Below are 19,800 nucleotides of genomic sequence, written 5' to 3' on the forward strand. Positions count from 1 at the left end.
TTACTTGTGCGTTTAGCCTACCCTAACTCGTCCCGCGGGCAGAGGCGGCGGCTTCTGTACTGCGTTCCCCCAACGCCGCGTTGCTTTCCCTCACTTCTCTCTTTCTTCTTTCTCTCTCTCTCTCACTCACAACTGAGAAGAATTATCGACGCTGTTATCGCCTACGTTGGCAGTACTTCGTTCTCCTCCTATCTCTCATTTTCGTGCCCCCCCCCCCCCCCCACCCCCTTGTTTTGTGTGCTTTTTTTGTGTGTGCGTGGTTTCGGAAGGAGCGCTTTCTTTTGGCGCCTGCTTTCCTTTATCAGTTCGTGTTTCGGGAGGTGGGTGCAGATTGCGGTGGTGCGCCATTGGTTGGGTGCCATAAACCGCGGTGCCGACGGGTGAAGCGCGGGAAATCGGCGTCTCGCGGAGCGAAGCACACTACTCCGAAGAAACGACACTCGTCCGTCGCAGTGTGCGTGACGCGAGTGCTGGCGCGTTCAGTGACTGCCATACTTGGGACTAACAGCAAGGACTGTTGGGAACAGCTGTGTTGTATGCGCTTATGTCGTCGCCCGAGTCGGAGAACAACAAAGAAACGCCGAGTCAGCCCACGTGAACGCGACGTCTCGAGCCACGCCGAGATTGCTTACGCGCAGGGAAGGACGCTGTCCCCGGCATTGGCTATGGTCGTGTTGAACATGTTCTCCTACAGATCTTCCCGCCTTTTCGGTGAGTGGAATCTCTTGCGGCGGAATGAATTAGCGCTTGCTTGCCGACAACTTGTGTCGGCAGCAGAAGGGAGCAGCAACGTTATGCGCACCAAAAGTGCGCTTTTCGCCAGGAAGTGGCTGTTCGCTCGTTGAGCTTGGAGACACGCTCTTGACGTCACTTAGCTGAGCATCTTAGCCGTTGTGCCTGTCACCTTCTGGCAGTATGTTACCGCGTAAACGGATTCCAGGGCAACCAACTTAGTTTCAGCGTTCGGTAAAACCTGTAATTCGCAGCGCGGTATCACCTATGGCGCGGATTTGAATAACACACGCTGCGCTGTATGTATATATCTCGACCAGTGACTTTTAATCTCGCCTGGCGTCCCGTGACGTCACTGTGTTTCCGTGGTTAGAGAAAGGCCGCTGCCTCACCCGCGATTGGGGTGAGAGCGAGCGATTTACTCTTCTTTCTCGGCCCGTATAATTATGACCTCCTAGATCGCGTGACGATGATGATCTCGCAGCATGCAGTGGAAAGGTGCTTCGTATCTATGCACAGTATATTGTTTCCATTGTTGTCAGCTGTGGTTGCATCTCACGTGCGTCCTTGCTTGCTGGGGTCTCTGGCCTTGCAAGATCGCGTGTAAGCAGCTCGCTACTGGCGTGGCCTCCGCCTCACCGCCCGAATATTTCACCTTTTTTTGTTTCGTTTATATGCGCATAGTTTTGGTTCCGATCCCTTGCATAAAAGGAAGGAAATATTCATTGAAAGGCGTAACTTCCGTGGTTTCAGTTTTGTAATGAGTCTCTGTAATAAGGCGACGCTGATAAGAAAAAAAATGGCAGTCTATCTAGCGTTCCAGGGCATCTGGCGTTCCAGGGCATCTGGCGTTCCAGGGCATCTGGCGTTCCAGGGCATCTGGCGTTCCAGGGCATTTAGCGTTCCAGGGCATTTAGCGTTCCAGGGCACCTATAGCGTTCCAGGGCATATCGTAGATGACGGTACCTGCGCTCGAGGCGGAACGCAAAATTTACGGAGGGCACTTACCTTGTTTGAATGCAAAAGCATTGTTTTTTTTTTAATTTTTATTTCCCTTCTATTTTTATCTTCCTTTCTAATGACGCACCTACTGATTATCGTACAGTCGTAAGGTAATGCAGATACTAGTTCGTCTTTGTGGGTTTTGTGGCCTATGGGTTGTGTGTTCTCCTCGCAATGTGAAAGTCCTGGGTTCTATTCTCCGTGCCTTTGGAAGAAATTTTATTTTCTTTGAACCACGTTGACGTCATGTGGGATTTTCGGAACCACTCCTACTGGTCAACGCCGACGCCGAGTTTCGTTGCCGATGGGCCATGTATGTAATGCTTCACGGGGTATGGCGCTCGGCTGCTGACCCAAAATACGCGGGCTCGATCCCGGTCGCGGCGGTCGGAGAATTCGTAGAGGCCCGTGTACTGTGCGAAATCAGTGCACGTGAAATAACCCTACGGCGTCCCTCATATCCTGAGTCGCTCTGGGACGTTAATTAAACCCCCATAAGCCATAAACCATCTTCTTTCACTCGCACCTTCCTCCCTTTCCTCACGGTGCGATTGTGGTCTCCACCTACAAGTGAGACATGCAGTTACTGCGCCTTTCATTTCCTGATAACCAATCTGGAGGAACCATCACACGCTTAGTTGAACATCGCGCCAGCCGCCTTCGCCTCTTTTAGTGTGTAGCGCTGGAACGCAGTATACGGGACTCTAGGACCTCGGTCGAGCAGCGCATGCTGACGCCATTTTCAGCACTTGTTCATCTCATGCACGGCGCTGTTGAGATGTCCACCGAGATGCGAGTTGTGCTAACTCCGAGGGCCCTTTCTGGGCGTATGCGCCCAGCGTCGGCGCTCTTTGCTTACGCCAGAACCGGTCTGCGCATGCGTACTGCAGAAGACGCCAGCGAACTCAGGGCGAGGCGCCAATATCTGTCCGTGCTATATATCAGCGCACGGGCGGTCGCGTTTTTTTTTTTTTTTACTGAGTTGCATGAATTAACTTTTTAGGCCCTTTACACCGCCGTTCATTTAGACTTTGGTTTGGTTTATTGGGGTTTAACGTCCCAAAGCAACTGAGGCTATGAGAGACGCCGTAGTGAAGGGCTCCGGAAATTTCGACCACCTGGGGTTCTTTAACGTGCACTGACATCGCACAGCACACGGGCCTCTAGAATTTCGCCTTCAAGAAATTCAGCCGCCGGGGCCGGGATCGAACCCGCGTCTTTCGGGTCAGCAGCCGAGCGCCGTAACCGCTGAGCCACCGCGGCGGGGTCATTTAGACTTTCGTATAACATCTATATAAAACAATTTTTATGCCCTGAGCTTGGCGCATGATAGCCTTAGTTGCTTATGCGCTATTAAACTGAACTCAACTCAACTTTTTTTTTTTTTTTTGCTCTGCATATACTTTCTTTAAGATGAGCCACCGACTAGCCCATACCAAAATTTTGATGGTTTCGCCAGACTTCGTTTAGGTTCGCCTCCGTGTTCTCCGACAGCAGGGGCCAAAAGCATTTCTGCTTTAAATAGCGCTCCACGCCAAAGCGCCATAGCGTCGGTAATACCGAATGACTCTGGTAATGTGTACGAAATCTGTGCGAAACGAGACACGCCTTCAATTTTATTCCTCCTCTGTTTTTTTTTTTTTCCCCTCTCTTTGCAAGAGCACCTTCATAACCGCACTCCCTGTCCCGTGAGTTTTCTGAGATCAGGCGTAAACATGAAAGGCGTATTCTACTAGCACATTCTAGTACGCCTCATACATGGTAGCTCCAGTCTATGGTATTCGCCAGGTTCACTGGCTGTGGGCGGGCCGTCGCCTTCACCCGCTTCTGTTCGGGTTGCGCGCATGGTGGCCATGGCTGCTTTTGCGGCTTGAGGAGCCGCCGCCATCAGCCGCTTCTCTTCCTGCTGAGCAGCGCTCTAGGCGTTCTTCCCGGCTTTTGATGTTTTAGGAGCCGCCGCGTTCGGCCGGTTATCTTTTACACGCTGCGTCCCTCGCTTCTTTTGAGGTGCCGTAGTTCGTGCCCGCTCTTCTTCGGCATTTGCGGCGGGTTAGGCCGCCTTCTCACTTTAGTGTGCGCCTACATACAGGTGCGGTTGGCGACATGGGCGAGCCTTTCTGTCTCGGGGCATTCTGCTGTATTGCATGGCCACGACTTCAAACATTTGGAAGCGTTGTCCTAACGGATGAAAGATGAAAGCGACAGTTAAGTTTGCGGGCTTTTCTCAGAAGCGTGGGGACAGTGACGGACAAACGCATTCTTTTTTTTTGCTGTAGCTGTCTCGTGGCTACCATAACTCATCGCGGGTGAGCTTTTGTACCGACACTGAGCGTCCTCGGGAATGTGGGTTGCAAGGTGGTGAGAAAGCCGGAGGAAATCCGCCTGCTTCGTATAGCCCCCCCCCCCCCCCCCCCGCCCCTTACACTTCACCTGTTCGTAGGGAGCCCGGGACGTGCGGTCACTCACGCCAGCGAGCTAGAGATGAGGTTTCCCCTTCCTTTCCTAATTTCGGGAAGGATTGTGCGGCCCATCTTTCCTGAACTAAGGGCAACGATCGGGAGAGTGTTGTGGGTCGGAGAAATGCGTGTGTTGTGTGCGCAACCCCTCTCGGCTTTTTGTATGTTTTGTGTTTGTTTCACTGTAGGTATGTGACACATATGACAGAGATTGGTCAGTTCATTTTGAAAAGCTGTCTGCTAATGGTCACAGAGTGACTGCCGTTGATTCGTCAACCGTCTCATCGTCTCCAAAATTTTTAAGAGCTGATCGAAGCAGGCGTTTTGGGCGAAACCGGGGCTCAAGTGGGAGGGAGGCGAGGCTGACGGGTGTCTCCAGGGACTCCGGCCTAATGTGTAGCAGGAGGCAGACGGCCTGATCTGGCCTCCAACTATCCACTCAGTTTTTGCAGTTTGATCTGTTGATGTCGCAAATGACGACACTACTGTAAATAACTGCTGTAAATAACTGCGGTAAATAACTGCTGTAAATAAATGTGCACAGTCCGAAAAGGGAAGTTCTCATCTCCGCATCGCAATGTGATCATTACCAACACCTGAAGCAGCAGGAGGAGGCGAGAAGAAAACGAACTGCGACGAATGAAGACTGTAGCGCAAGAGTCTGCCGGTTAGAACGCATGTCTGCACAGGTAAACAACAGAGAGGGATGTTGCTGCGATGGCCACCGGGAAACGGAGAGGTCTGTTTTGTTCGCGCCGGCGCTGATTTGAATCCCGCTCGGGGCTGGGGTTTTAAGTAGAAAGCCTTTAATGCCTCATACTGTCGTTAGCAGCCGTGTCGACGGCCGTGTCGGCAGCCGCGTCGGCAGATTCGTCCGCGTTTCGGCGTCACTGCTTTAAAAGAAACTGCGTGGAGGCTGGGAATCGAACAAGGACGTTTGGCAATTGAAGCGGAGACGCTACCACTACGCCACGAAGGCTCAAGGTTTGAGCATGAATAAAGGCGCAGATTTTTGGGCTTGTTGGTACATAGTTCCAACTTCCAATACACTGTAGCCCAGCAAAAGACGAGGACAAAAGAGACGTCTCTTCTGTCCTCGTCTTTTGCTGCGCTACAGTGTATTGGAATAAAGGCGCATCTAGTGAATGCATGGGTTTCATAATGAAAATAAAAGGAATAAAAAATAAGGAAAATAAAAAGAGTAAAAAATAAGAAAAAGATGGGAAAAATAAACAAAAATAAGAAAAGAAAGAAACATAACAAAATGGGGAAAATATAACAAATAAAAAATAAAAAAACAAACAGTGCGCCAGGAAAAGCATTCGCCTTGCAGCACTTAGAGAGCCAAAGTGCCCCCTGACTTTTTTTTTTCTTGTGCATGCCATTCGGACGGAAAATTCTGAATTTTTCGGAAGTGTGCGGCATCTGGTTCCGCCTTATGTAAGGCCTCGGGTTCGGCGGTGTTTCTGGACAAGGAAACGCAGCTCCGGGCCGCCGCAAACTCCCGCGCAGAGGCACGCGCCGATCTATTCACGTGCGCCGCGCGACTCGACTTTTCTGGATCTGTTTCCGCTGGTCTGATTTGTGAGAGCCCGTGGATGCGGGATCAAAATCCAGCAGCGGCGGCCGCGTTTCGATGGAGACGCCCGTGTGCTCCAGTGCAGATGGTCCGAAATTAATCCGGAACCCTCCACTGAGGAGCCTCTTCCTTCTTTCACTCCCTGGTTATTTTATTTCCTCAAAACCATTTTTTTTTTTTCTGTGTGTGCGCGAATTCGATACGGCTGGACAGTTGACGCTATGCGCTGTACTATTTCATGCGCGTGAGCGCTTCGTGCCTTCTACTTCATAGCAGTGGAATTCCGCTCGTGTTCGCCTGTGTACGACAGTCGCGGGCCTGTAATGAGTTTCCGTCTTCGACTGATAACGACTGCGTGCAGCGCTTTGTGATTATGGTGCTCTGAGTCATTTGACGACGTAGCGGCCAGGAAAAAAATTCGCTGGAAGGGCAAGCTCCGACTATTTCGCTTTAAATTATGCTTTAGCATTGAAACAGCTTCGAAAAATCTGACCTTCCGGTTTTGGGCCTCAGTTGGCAGGCGCGAAAAATAGAGAGGGAAATCATTGGAGGGAAGACGAAGATAGGGTGGGAGGCGACGGGTGAGAGGGAATAGGTGGAAAGCGGTCTGAACCCGTCAGCAGCGACTCCGTCCGGGGCGAACGCTAATGGTAACGCATACTGTGCTGCATTGATCGTCTAGACTTTTTTTTCTTCTGGTTCTGATGTTTCGGAATCAGAATCAGTTTATTATAAATGGAACGGAACTCGCCGGACGTTCTGTGTTGTGATCGTCAGCTAAGCGCAACTCAGTAGAGTTGTCCTGATTTGGCCAGTCCTAAAACTTCACGAATCGTCTTGAAAAACGACCTCTTTTATACATATTTAAACGACCACTTATTGTGAAGGACGGAGTTATGAGAATCGTAAGGCGCAACCGCCGGCTGGGCGTGAACACCCAACAGCCAGCGAACGGCGACAAACGCCGCAGTGTGTCCCTCGTACAGGACCCGCAAAACCTTCCAGCGCGTTTTCCCCCCTCAATCGACGGAGCAGAGCGCGCCCCGGCAACAGCGGAGGTGCAGTCAGTGCCCTCGCTGCCGGCGACGCCAGGAGGGGCCACCGCCGTGCCAGCTAGCGTCCGCGGCCGCGCGGCCTCTCCGACCGACGTCGCACGCGCGGCTGCCGACGCCGCTGACCCGCCCCGCCCAACCCGCACCGCCCAACCCGCACCGCCGCTGCCGCCACGGGGGCGAACCCAACTGCTGCTGCCGCTACTCCGCCTTTCCGCCGTGGAGCTAAAACCGCCGCTGCCGTGGCGCGGCGCTGGAGGCGATATGTGCGCGCGCGTGCGCTGCGCGCCCGCGGCGCGGGGAGGCGTGACGACGTCGGCCTTGCGTGCTCCCGCGTAGCGGGGGCCGACGTCGGAGGGGCAACCTTCTCTCAACCCCCACGCTCCAGCTGCTCCAGCTTCACGTAGTCAGGGTCGTTTGACCAGCCTCTCTCTCTTCTGGCGTTCCGACGTTACCGTGTTCCGTACTGCTCGGTGCGGAGGGGAGAGTTTGCAACAGCCTGTCGCGCGCGCGTCTTCGCTTCCTTTACATTCTCAGTCGTAGCGGGAGTGTTCGAACTGCTTGAGACGTATGCTGCTAGTCAACGTTTGTAAATATTTAAAAACGTCGGCTACAGTAGCGGGATGGCGTGAAGACTTCAGAATCGAAAGAAATTTAAGTTGTCGCTTTTGTGCCGGCCATTTGGTGCGCGCCTTCACCGGTGCGTTGTCGCCGGCCGCTCCTCAGTCTGCGGCGTCTGCTGACGTTCACGTTTCCTTTCCTTTGCTCACATCCTCTCATTGTCCTAAACGTCAGCCCCCCTCTGTTTTAGCGCGCGTTTTGATATTCCAGGATCAGGTCACGAGAAGTGCTACTCGCCTGCAGTACGGAAAACCAGCGGCTCTTTTTGGTCGATGCAGTGAAATGGCATGCAAATTGGAAACATTTCCTTTACAGCAACGAGGCTGTCAGCGTTATCAGAACACGTTAAACAAGAATATAATTAATATTCTTGTTTAACTTTTCAGAATCGTACTTTGTTCCTATGAAGAAGAAATACGTCGATGTTCCACGGATCCCGCAGTTATAATCCGTTTAAATTCTGTAGATGACTTTTGCACTCTAGTTGAGTTCTAAGCTTTGCCGAAAGCGGCGCGGCTTGCACAATATCGTTCGTGAACGCGTTTGCACGAAACGTAACACGTCCTTTACGGCTTGTGTAAAGTTCATCGAGAATGATGACGACATAGATCAGATTTGTAGGCTGCTAGTCTGAGACATTCGCGCCTCATTGTGACGCGTCAGATGTTTGTGAGCGCATACTTTAAATTGCTTAAATTGCTGTCGTCGTAGGTGTTCGCCTAGGAGCTCGAGAATGTCTGTCGCGCACGCTATTGAGGTTCAAGTTGCAAACGCACCTATGCAGGAGAAGCATCACTGTTAGTTCATTATTTAAGGTCGTCCGGAGACCCCGTATAGGCGTTACATGTTAAAGGAGGGGGGGGAGTTGATATTGCAGGGGTGAGCATAATAAGTGTGTTGTAAAAAAAATCATAAGGTATAATAAATCATAAAGATCATAAACCTGTAAAATTGAAGTACACATACAAAGGAAACAACAGAGAGAGATCCATGGCTGATAATTTATTTAAAAATAAAAAGTAGTCCTGTCATTATATTTCAAGTGTTCACAAGTAAACTAGCTGTTATGCGCAATTTACTCCATAGTACCACTATACCACTCGGCCATTGCCGCAACTTTTCGCGTGGTGTGTTCTAACCCGGAGGTATAGCCTCCCGGGATAAGTGTTCTAGGTCGTCGTATTCCTCATCTTTCGTCCGTTTGTTCTGCGTGTGGCTGCCTCTGAAGAGATGGCACATTGCGGTGGTGAAAGAAGACGACGACCCTGAGAGGTCTGAAGCTCGCTTGCTGATCGAACGCTGGGCCAGGACTGTTGTCGGACGCCGCAAGCGACTCGGACTCAACTGAGCCACAATCCCCTTTACGCGCGCTTCCGAACGCTTAGAGCCAGTGGTGCTGTTGCTGTGGCTGCGGAATAATGGACCCGGTTTAGTCAGGTGATAAAAAGCCTCGACTTTGTCCCCAACGCCAGCTTTCAGCAGCCGCACACGAAGGTGAGAGGGTGGCCAAGGCAAGTGAAGAGCGAGCGCTATGGCGCGTCAAACAGCGAAAGCAGCGAGGGAGACCGAGCGCGCTGACCATCACGAAAAGCAGAAGCGGCTGAACGTAAAGCACACAAAGCCGCGAAGGGAGCCGAGCACTCTGTCCAGCTAGCTAAGAAAAGTGGCTGGGGATGGCGGAGGCTGCCCAAACCGCGAATGCAGCCAGGTAGTTGACATGCCCGCTGCATAGCTCGGAAGAACAGAAGTGCGCTACCTTTCCTGCAGTACGCATTTCATGCTTTCACCTACTATTGACGGACGAGATAGGATACATATTTTTTATTGTTTCCTGTTCTGGCATAGAAATTTCTCATCGTGACCTCATCCATTCCTCTAGATCCGATCCCCGCTAAGGGGAATGGCCGCATCAGCATAGGCTCATCGACCGATTGTGTAGTCATATTCCTTGAAGGTTGACGCTCTTTTGCACAGGAGTCTATAGGTGTCATTTTTGGAATGGGCGTATTGGTTTAGGTGGCCTTTGCCGCTTTGTCGTGTGAGTCTTCGCACTCGCATGGCAACAGTGTTTCCGGGATGATGAAAGGAGAGGGAGGAAGGGGCTTTCTTCTCTTGCGTGTGCAAGAAGTGCCTGTGGGGGAGAGCATAGTGGAAGGGAGGGAAGCGGCCGGCGTTGCGAAGGCGTTGACTAGCGGTCCGCCAGGTCTGCACGCTCTATGCACTTACGGTCGATGGCGAAATGTCAGAAGGTCGCCAACGTGACTCGAGAAACTCTATATAGCGTCGGGGCCCAACGTGACAGGTGATCCGCTATAGCGCTGGCAACATGCTGCGCACGTAAGCAAGCCGAAGACGCGTTTATTTGAGGAGCTGCCCGCAAAGAGTTTGCGCGTTGCGGAATGGGAATAATTCGCGAGCACACAGCTGTAAGTCGCCGCGCAGTCATGCTGGATAGGTGTAGTATAGGTGGCCGCCGCGGCGGCTCGGTTATGACGCTCGGCTGCTGACCCGAAAGACGCGGGTTCGATTCCGGCCCGTTGCGCGCTGCCTTTCGGTGTCTTGCTGCGAACGAGCAAGTCAGCCGGAGCCGACGCCCTCAAGTGTGGGTAGTCGCAGTTGTCGGGCCGAGTCTAGTCATCCGCTCCAAATTGCCAGCCGTTCAAGGGATTTAGCATTTAGCAATCAATAGGGAGCATAAACGCGCTAAACAGGCAGCCGAAACCGATGAAGAGCGGGAGCTTGGAAAGCAAAGGAAAGGCGCATAAATGGCCCCCTGGGACAGTGGACACCTTAGTTGCGCTTTAAGTTACGGGGTGGTTGTGACAGAATGTGCGTTGCATGCGTTGGCATTGACAACGTTGTGGCAGAAACGCGGCACCGAAGCTACAGGCCGTCGGCGTTAATCATTGTGGTCATTGGCGTTGATAACGTGACTCCGATAATTTTGAGGAAAGCGAGGGCGCATAACTGGCTTCTTGAGTATGGCGGCACTGCAGCAGTAGGCCGTAGCGTGACTTCACTCTGATTATGCAAGCGTGACTTTCGCTTGCATAACCAGGGTTAGCTGAGCTAAGCCGCAGCTATTTCTTTTCTCTTGCGACATGTTGCAGTGCCTACGGCGCCGAATTCTACCTTCGCTATTATGCTATGGCATATGCACTTTCTTTTGCTTCAAAGTAATCACCAACTACGTGTGCCGATTATTTTTAAGAGTGACAAGCAAAATAAAGTTGATTAGCTGACTAATGCATGATTGTTCAAGTACGTTCGCCGTGGCCTGAAGGAATTTTATGTTTTGAACCACCGTATTTTTTAGGAATTTTTTAGTGCTCGCTGAAACACGCTAGTGAATGGAACATACGCACGTCCCCTCGAACTTAACAGGCGATCGGCTTGCTGGTGCGTGCCGATATGCAAAGAGAAATGCTATGACACCATGCTGTACGACGAACGGTTGCTCAAAATTTTGGTCAATGTATTCGGGAATACTGCCACCACAGTGAGGTGAACCAGTGACGACATCGGCGGGATTTCATCTGTACCCAAGATATCTGTCGCTCAAACCAGCGTCGTGGCTTTGGCGGACACGGTTTTTGTGTCGCGCGTCCCTTTCCATCACTCTTTTTTCTCCTGTCTGCGCGTGCCAGGGACTGTGACTTAGATCGGGTGCGACACCATCTTTATTTAAAAATAATTTTGCATCATCCTGTCACGTCATCTCGCAGGATGGCGGCCGGGTTCGATTCTAACCTAACCAGTTTTCTTATTTTTATTGTAATGTCACATGATGTCATATGACCGATGACGTCACAAGGGACCAACTTCCGGCGACACATTTTGCGGAGACTTCCGGCGTCAACACAAGCCTTCTAATGCTTTCGCATTAATAAATTTACACCCCATACCGTTGCAGCCTTGTATACATACGCACGTAGAAGGACCGTCTCATGCAGAGTTGTGCAATCATTATCCCACGGCTGACGTGCGGAGAACAGAGGGCGGTGGCGCCCTTGATGAGCTGTGCGGTTACGTATCGGTACTGCTGTGCAGGTTTTCAGTTTTGAGCAGCATTGATGAGTTCATGTGGCCGCCGTAACTTTGCTGGACTCTCAGCTGACGTCCAAGTTATGGAGTTATATAACAACAGTGCCAGATTTTAGTACATGGGCCCCATGTGGAGTTGGCGCGGTCAAAGGTCTCTGCTCCAAAGTGTCCAAGTTATGTCAAAAAGCAGCTCTTCTTGCCTGTGTGAGCCTTACTCATCGCAGCGGTGGCATTGGGAGCTCGTTCTGATAGCTTATTTTCGGCTGTCCAGCTCGATTTACGGCAAGCAACATACTATTGCAGTGAATCAGCGTGCTTGACTTTCGTGGACCGTCTAGGCCTATCTGAGTGGAATACTCTTTTCTGATGACGAAAATGATTAGAATGATGTTGAGCATAGCGCCCTAGCAGTGGTGCTTGAAAGGATTCGGTTGTGGCGTCTGCTGGAAACGCCATCAGTCTTTGAAATCACCTTCTTGACTTGGGTTACACCCGCCTACATGCAGCCTGTTTTCCTTCCTTTCTACGTAACCGCATCAAAATGCCATCAGACCAGTACATGTTGTTTTCTAAGTTTAAAAATGACTCTTTACTCAAACCGCATGCGCTCGAAAGTCGGCACTACACTCTCTGTACATGCATATGGTTCCTCGTTCGTCCGTGCCTTCTTCGCTCTCGTGTGTACTCTTAACAACAACAAAAAGAAAGGGTAGCTGAACCAACAAGGTTTCCCCGTTTCACGTAGTAGTCGAGTACGACGGTGCTGATCGAAGCGTCGGCTGCTCTGCCTACGGTCGCCGCATCCAGTCCGGCCGTACTCTGTCGTGCAGGCGATCGCGTTTGGCCAGTAGCAGTTGGTTATATTAACTCTATGGCCAGTAGAGGTGCAAATAATGCATGGAAAACAAACGTGCAAGCGTCTTGACCAGTAGACCACGGTCAAAGAATATTCTTACACCACGGTAACCGTGGTTTTGACTCGGCAAGGTTTCGGTTTCGGTCTTGAGATTGTCTGGTATGTGTACGCACCGCGCTATTTCGCATTCCTCTTCCAGGCCGTGTTTGTGGAATGGAACATGCGCAGAACTCGTAAATGTGACTGTAAAGAAATGTAAAGAATGTAAGAAATGTAAGAAATGTAAAGAAATGTAAAGGAATGTAAAGAAAGAACATCACTTCGAAAGAACATCACTTCGCTGCCGTGGCACGAACGTAAAGAAGAAAAAATGGGAAACTATTGGCGCTCTGACCAGGCACTGACCATCGCCGTTTCAGATTGCCGCAGTCATGCACCCAAGAACGCCTACTGCAGTGTGCAAGTGCACGGTAGCTGACAAAGATATCGTGGATAGCGGTATCTTTCGTAGATTCCGTCCCTTAGTCGCAGCACAAACAAGTTCCAGCTTAGCTACGGTCGCCTCAGAAATTTACAAGCACTTTTGCCAGCGCCGAGGTGCAGTCTGTATGCTGGTACGCATACTGCTCTGCGCTGTGCAGCCTGTGCGGCTTCACTGCGCCAAACTTATGATCTCGCTACTCAAAGCTCATCGTGACATCTTTTCCGCTCGAGCCTCGCTTATCCAGGTCATCGTCGTCGTAGCGCGCGCTACTGCGGCGCTACGATGCTGAGAAGCGTTGATTGTTGAGAAGCGTTCCAGTCTCTCTAATGAGGACAAACTTTCACCTGCATTGCGTTCGCGGTTGTTATGGTTTATAGCCCGCGCTAATCTGAAAACTGCGTTCCATTGTGCTTCTTTGTTGTGAGTAGCCGCCGTGCGATAGGCGCCTACCGATTTCCCCCATCCTGTTCGACTTCTGAACTCTTGCCCATGCATGCCCCAATGCCGCCTAACCGGTGCACGAACTGGCTCAACGCGAACGCGTGCTCCGTGATTGACGAGGCAGATTCAGTTGCTGTGGCATGACAGTTAATTGGTTACACTGACGGCGAGCTTCTTGGTCCAGAAAAGCCGCCTTGCCACAGGGAACACATGCGTGCTGAGATAATTGGGAGGTGACCAACAGTACGATTTCAGTAAAGTAATATTACCTGCAGTGGGTGTGTTTGGAGTTTTTTAAGATGATTATGTGTCATAAAGATCATTATTAGTAAAAGATGGCTAGATTATGATTATTCCAGGACATCCGTAAGGCTGAGTGACCAGACGGTCATGTTTGGATGTTGGTGCTTTGTTTGTACCTCACCTGTGTCATCCATTCACGGACTCATTCTGCTCTGTTCTTTTTTACAGAAGTGGGCCCCAACATGGCCACGTGCAAGCGTAGACTCTCCTGCCCACAGACAGTGCAGCATCTCTGGGATGCCATTGACTCCATACGGCAACAAAAGCAGGTGTGTGTGTGACATTTGCCAAGCTGTGACAAAGGTCCCCTTACAGCAGTAACTATACAGGGGACTTTGCCATTGATCACTGTGGGAGTCTTCATCATTGTGCGTTGTAAGTGACAAGTCCTCCTGTGATCTACAGCCCACAAACAACGTTGCCCAGCTGGGCCTGTACTTAGAGGGGCATTTTAGTTGGGCATTTCATGATTCTGAGAGTACGCCACAGAGGTGACACTATAAAGCAGAGAGGCGTGCACACCGGCGTGAGTTTTGCACACCAGGTGCAAAGCTAAGAGAGGGCTGCACATTGATGATGGTACTGGAATTTTGAATGGTACAAGGTCATCTGCGACCAAAGAACACTAAAGACATGGTTAGTGGTCAGCTTAGGCCCATGACATGTACTGTGGGTCATGTTTCCGAAAGGGATTAATGGAAGCAACGGTGGTCTACATGGACTAAAGATTACAATTGTTAGTGCAGTGCATGGTGTATAATAATGATGGCAAGCACAACAAGTTATTAAAAAGACGAAGTGCATAGGGCTTAAAAAAGAAGAATGGGTAACAGTGAGGGGGTGCAGCTGAAGCATGGAAGGGAGAGTGGAAGAATGGCCTTCTAGGTTTGAAATGTTGCATGTAACAACATAAGCACACTTAATTGCCCTCCTTCAACTTCGTACTATTTGCAAGCAGAATGATCCAATGCATACTGATATATACTTTTTGTGTGATTGGACTGTTTTCATTGGTTGCCCCTTTTTTTTTTGGCTTGGTAACACTCTGACACATTACCAGTCCAAACATTCATGCATTCGTCCTTGTGTTTGTCTCTGCTTAGTCCTCGTGTTTCTGCGCAAATTTTTTCAGTATGCATATCAACCAACTAGCCCAACTTTCTGCTCTCCTATGTCAAAAACACTTCTTGAGTTTGAAAGCACACCATTGCACCACTGACCACCCTGTGACATTATGCAGAGTCATCAAAGTAGTTCAGATGCAAAGATAACTGTGCATGCTTGTATGGATTGTTTCTCTTGTACTTTTTTTCTGAGTGAGACAATAGCTTTCATGTAGAACAGTTATTTTAAATGCTAAATAATTTTTGTATTGCATGCTGTGTAAATAGCTGAGAAAAGAAACTGTGCAGAATTTATCCTGTGTTGCTGAAAAAGCGCCAAACTCCTTGCAACCTGTTGTAAACTGTGGCAAGGTTTCGGTGGATGTTCTGTCGATATTTATGCGAATCATGTTCAATGAGACTGCCTGGCATGCAGTGGTGACCCTTTGAGAATGACAAGGGAGAGGGGCTTTGAATATATCTGGAAATGTCAGCCCAGCTTAACAGTGCATGCTCGCTATTTTACGCAAAAAAAAAAAAAGAAAGTATACGGTTGACTTCATGCTTACACCCTCCTTCGGATGGCAATATTAGACAGGGAACTGAGCAGTTGCTGTGAATGCCAATGCTGTGAAAATCATTGGTCACGGTCATGTTTGGAGCGATGTTTGCAATGGTGCTGGTGTGCGCAGGTGAGCAACCTGGACCGTGTGGCCAACTACATGCGCCGAAAGCACCACCTGAATGTAGCGGACACCGAGCGGCAACTTGGGTTTGCCGTGCGGGACAACCTGCTCGTCTCCAAGAAGAAGGTCGGCTCCAAAGGTTCCAAAGTTGGTGTTGAACAAGAAGCCTTCCAGCTACCAGAACAACCGGTGGTGCGTTCTCAGATTGCAGTCTCTTGGTTATTTGCATGTGCAGTGTCTGAACTGAGAACATCATGGTTAAAGTGGCAGTGACACATCTTTTGCGTTTCACTTCTTTTTTTTACTAGTGAGCACATCTACGTTTATCCACTTCTTGTGGCTTGCAAAAAAATATAGTTATATTATTATTCATCATGAGTAGTTTGGTTTTAACTGCTCAGAGTTGCAAGATTGGTGTGAATCCCTGCATGCGCAGTCTTGTAGAACCTATCTTTTATGCACATTTGATGCACTTGTACTACATGCCAGCATCTGAGGCAAGCCACCAGAAACAGCGGGCCAACTTCTGATTTTAGTTCTTGTCATTCAGCATCGCAAGAATTCACAGATGTTGCCAAACAGAGGTTCTGAATGTGGACGCCAGCGTCGCAGAGTGTTGTATGCTGGAGTTTGTTAACAATGTGCTAACGTGTTAACAACATGGTAACAACATGTTAACAAGTTATGAAACCAGCAAACTGAAGCTCACGTATACTCTAAGCTTTAATCTATAGTATTACCCTGTGGAATATGTTTGTGTGTGGACAAAGAAATGGAGTTGCATGGATATCTTGGATTTTAAATTTTGTGCTAGTGCTTTTTCAGTTGAAGCACAAAATAAAAATTATGTGTAGTGTTGATGGCATATAGATAGGGGTTCCATTTTTGTGGTTTAGACTGCGGGAAAAAAAAACCGATAAAAGTGCGCTGAATTCAGTTTTTAAATTCTGTTTTAACCAATAGAGGCTAGTATACTTGGCATGCAAGGCATAGCTGGCTGACTGTTGAGTACACGCTACACTCACTCAGAGAAAATCAGGGTCATGACGCGATGGTGGTATTGTTTGATAAGCAGTGCAGTTGTACGATTTGAGATGTTAGTCCGTTAGCTTACATAGTCTGCTGACCTGGGATGCCTCCTTGCTGCCTGCTAGCTAAATGCTGTTCGTTTGTTGTCATCTCCCACTAAAAGCAGTTCATCGGATAAGTAGGTTTATCAACTGCTTGTAGGTCACTGGCATGAAACCATGCATGGGAGCCTAGAAAAAGCACCATGTTGTGGCTGCCGCAACGGCTCCTCACTGCTGTCAACACGAAACCACATATTGAGCCACCCTCTTTCCCAACCCAGCGAGACAGCCTAACAATATCATGTCAACCTATTAATCTATTCTTAAAAGGTACACTTCCCCTTGAGTTTTTGTCTTTTGGCTATCTCATTTAACTTGGGTCACTTATTTAATGACGATAGCAATTCTTTCAACAAATACAGCTCCAAGTACTGCCATTTGCGTGTCAGTTACTGGTAAACAAACCCTTTATGCTGACAAAAACGCTGATTAGACAATAGGTGAAATTTGACCACACAAATTAATTGCCGGAAAAAGTCAGTAATTCATTCATTGGTAATAATATTCACCCCCCCCCCCCCCCCAAAAAAGAAAGAATAAACGAAAATTTCATTCTGAAATAAACACCGAATACAATGCTGAATTTGCAAACAAGTAGTTTAAACGCCTACATATAGAGCAGAAACGTAAATGTCATTTGTTTTTATTATGTGGAAACAGAACTTTTAAGCTTTCATCTTTCTTTTGTTTGTTCATCACAGTTTATGAGTGCATTTCTAACCATACCACACCTTTTTTTCCACCATGGGTTACAGTGACAGCTAATGATGGACAAAGTGGCATCGACACTTTTCTTTGATGTTTGTATTTAGCAGTGTTGTATTCGTCTGCTTAAAAATGAGTCTAAAGGGAAGGAAACGAAGCTTCAAATAATCTTGAAAATGGGGTTGCTGCACTAGAAAACATGGACAACAGAAATAGAAGTGGACAGGACTTCTTTTTCTGTTGTCCGTGTTTTCTAGCGCAGTAACCTCATTTTCAAGATGAATGTCCACCAACTAGCCCAGCTTGCCACTCTACTTCAAAGAATGCTTTGGCTGCAGCAGTAACAGACTTCCAGTGTTCTTCATTGAGTAAAAATTCAGTCTTCTTTTGAGCCAGATAGACTATGGCTCATGCTGTAGAGTAATAGCAGTAAAATAGGCCCATCTTCATCCAGTTTGCGTCATGCGGAGTCATTCATGCCGCGTTATAATAGCTTGTTGAAGGGCTTCTGACGTATTGCCAAGTTAGCTTCAATCTGGTGTAGAGTTGCAGGGGTTGTGTGGAAATGAAGTTTTCTCTGTTTTCCCAGCCTTCTTCGACTTTTTAGGCCTTATCCAGAATGGACACACTCACAATCTTATGTTGCTTATGTGCCATAAACACAGCACAAACTCTTTGGCTTTTGAAAAGCCTGGCCAGTTCTCAATGTTGTGAGCATATGTGTGACGTTTCTTTCGCTTCTCTTTATTTCGCAGGAGAGGGACAGCCACGACTGGTACTGCTTTGAGTGCCACAGGGGTGGGGATGTGCTTCTCTGCACCACCTGCCACCGGGTGTACCACATAGTGTGTGTCAAAGAAGACCTCTCCAATGAAGACAAGTTCGTCTGTACCGTCTGCTGTGTGAGTGGTATTGAATCGCATCTCGCTGTGTGCTACGTTAACAGTGCAGGTGCTTTGTTCACATAGTCATTTGCCACTTGGGACACTATATGATACAACATCTGGCTTAGTACCTTGCTGCAGTAATAGGCAGGGGTGTGCGAATATCAAATTTTTCGAATACAAATCGAATACGAATACTTGGTTGCGAATATCGAATAATCAAGGACAGCGCATTTAACCACTACAAAACATTATTTGAGCACCCAAGAATATCACAGTTCAACTAACAGTGATGAAATGAACACAAAAGATGTGTGTGGCTGCACAAAAAGTATCAGTCTCGAACATTATTCGTAGAAGAGTGGAAATATCAGAAAAGATGGCTAGTACACAGCATTGATTAAGGCTAGCTTGCCATAAGCACGAAAGCGCGTTGCTGGGATGAACATAAAAGGTTGTCGTGAAGGAAAACCGGCTGCTCATGGTCAGGCAGTAGTAGTTAGTTCCCTTCTAGCTGAAGCGACTTCTCCAGCCACAAAAATGACCTCTCACTTGGCACTGAACTGGCACGTATTGCGAGCTATTTCGTGCACAGCTCTGACTATACCAGCTTCGCAGGTAGAGCCACTAAGAAGCTCACCAGCGTAGTCAGCTACTGCATGGCCCAACGTTACGCATTGCTCTGGGCGCCGCCATATTGTTATGAATCTGTTGATAGGGCTTGCGGACCGAAATGAACGCCGGTGCTGGCAATAGAATATTCGGCTGGGTACGAATATTCGCGTCGGGTCGAATATTCGAAAGAACACGAATACTTGGATTTCGAATCGAATACAAATACTAAAAATATAATATTCGAATTATATTAGAAAATTTCGAATATTCGCACACCCCTAGTAAAAGGCATATTCATATGCATAGAAATTTTTCTAGATACTTTATTGCTCTTAACATACTACTCTTCTGTTAGGTTGGTCAGTTCACTTCTGCACTAACACTCAAAAAGTCCTGCTGGAAAATATTTTTCCACTAGTGTGTTGGCAAGATAACCGCTGGTCGTTAAGGGTAACGAAGTGGATTCCAAGAGAAGGCAAGCATAGCGGGGGTGCGGCAGAAAGTTAGGTGGGCGGATGAGATTCAGAAGTTTGCGGGGGTATGGTGGCGGCAGCTGTCAAAGGACAGGGTTAATTGGAGGGACATGGGAGAGGCTTTTGCCCTGCAATGGGTGTAGTCAGGCTGATGATGACGATGATGTGTTGGTCGGATTGGAGTAGCAGTGACAGCATTGATCTTGCTGGTTAGGCCCACATAAGTTTGCAAAAGTGAAGCTCTTTCAAACAACTTGTGGGAGTTGTATTTTTTCTTTTAATTCCATGTAATCACACTGTTTAGCTAGGAGGGGTTGAATAGTGCCGGCACCTAGATGCTGCAGACAGTCGAATGAAACTCAGAGAAAGGTTGACGGGAGTGCTTCAGGTCTGTCTAAATGCTGTAGTATGTGATGTTTTACCACTGTGTGGAGATATAACAGCCATTTTGTTTCCGATGCAGCAACTGAAAGAAAAGGACCCACTGAAGCTGAAAGTGGATGACATGAACATTCTTCTCAGCTACACATGTCTTCGTCTCAAAGACAAGGTATGGCCAGATCTGTGGTTCTCTTTTTCACACGCAAGAGGTGTGCATGACATTTCATTTTCCTTCAAAAAATATTTTTGTAGG

General features: G+C 48.6%; 1 protein-coding gene across 3 annotated transcripts in view; it reads left to right on the plus strand.

Moving 5' to 3' along the window:
- The window catches only part of LOC149342328 (zinc finger MYND domain-containing protein 11), a 76,053-nt gene that overhangs the window by 37,671 nt on the left and 18,582 nt on the right, over positions 1–19,800 (plus strand). For 2 of the 3 annotated variants that reach the window (XM_089544620.1, XM_089544621.1), the window contains exons 1-5: positions 253–711; positions 13,739–13,839; positions 15,366–15,551; positions 17,950–18,096; positions 19,630–19,716. In XM_089544620.1, the coding sequence (XP_089400746.1) occupies positions 537–711; positions 13,739–13,839; positions 15,366–15,551; positions 17,950–18,096; positions 19,630–19,716 (696 nt within the window). In that variant the 5' untranslated portion in view covers positions 253–536. Of the gene's footprint in view, positions 1–252; positions 712–13,738; positions 13,840–15,365; positions 15,552–17,949; positions 18,097–19,629; positions 19,717–19,800 lie in introns of those variants that run through there. The other variant, XM_089544622.1, reaches the window with a different exon arrangement.

Source organism: Amblyomma mixtum, chromosome 5, assembly GCF_055824585.1.
Source record: "Amblyomma mixtum isolate Tamu chromosome 5, ASM5582458v1, whole genome shotgun sequence".
Classification (NCBI taxonomy): Eukaryota; Metazoa; Arthropoda; class Arachnida; order Ixodida; family Ixodidae; genus Amblyomma; species Amblyomma mixtum.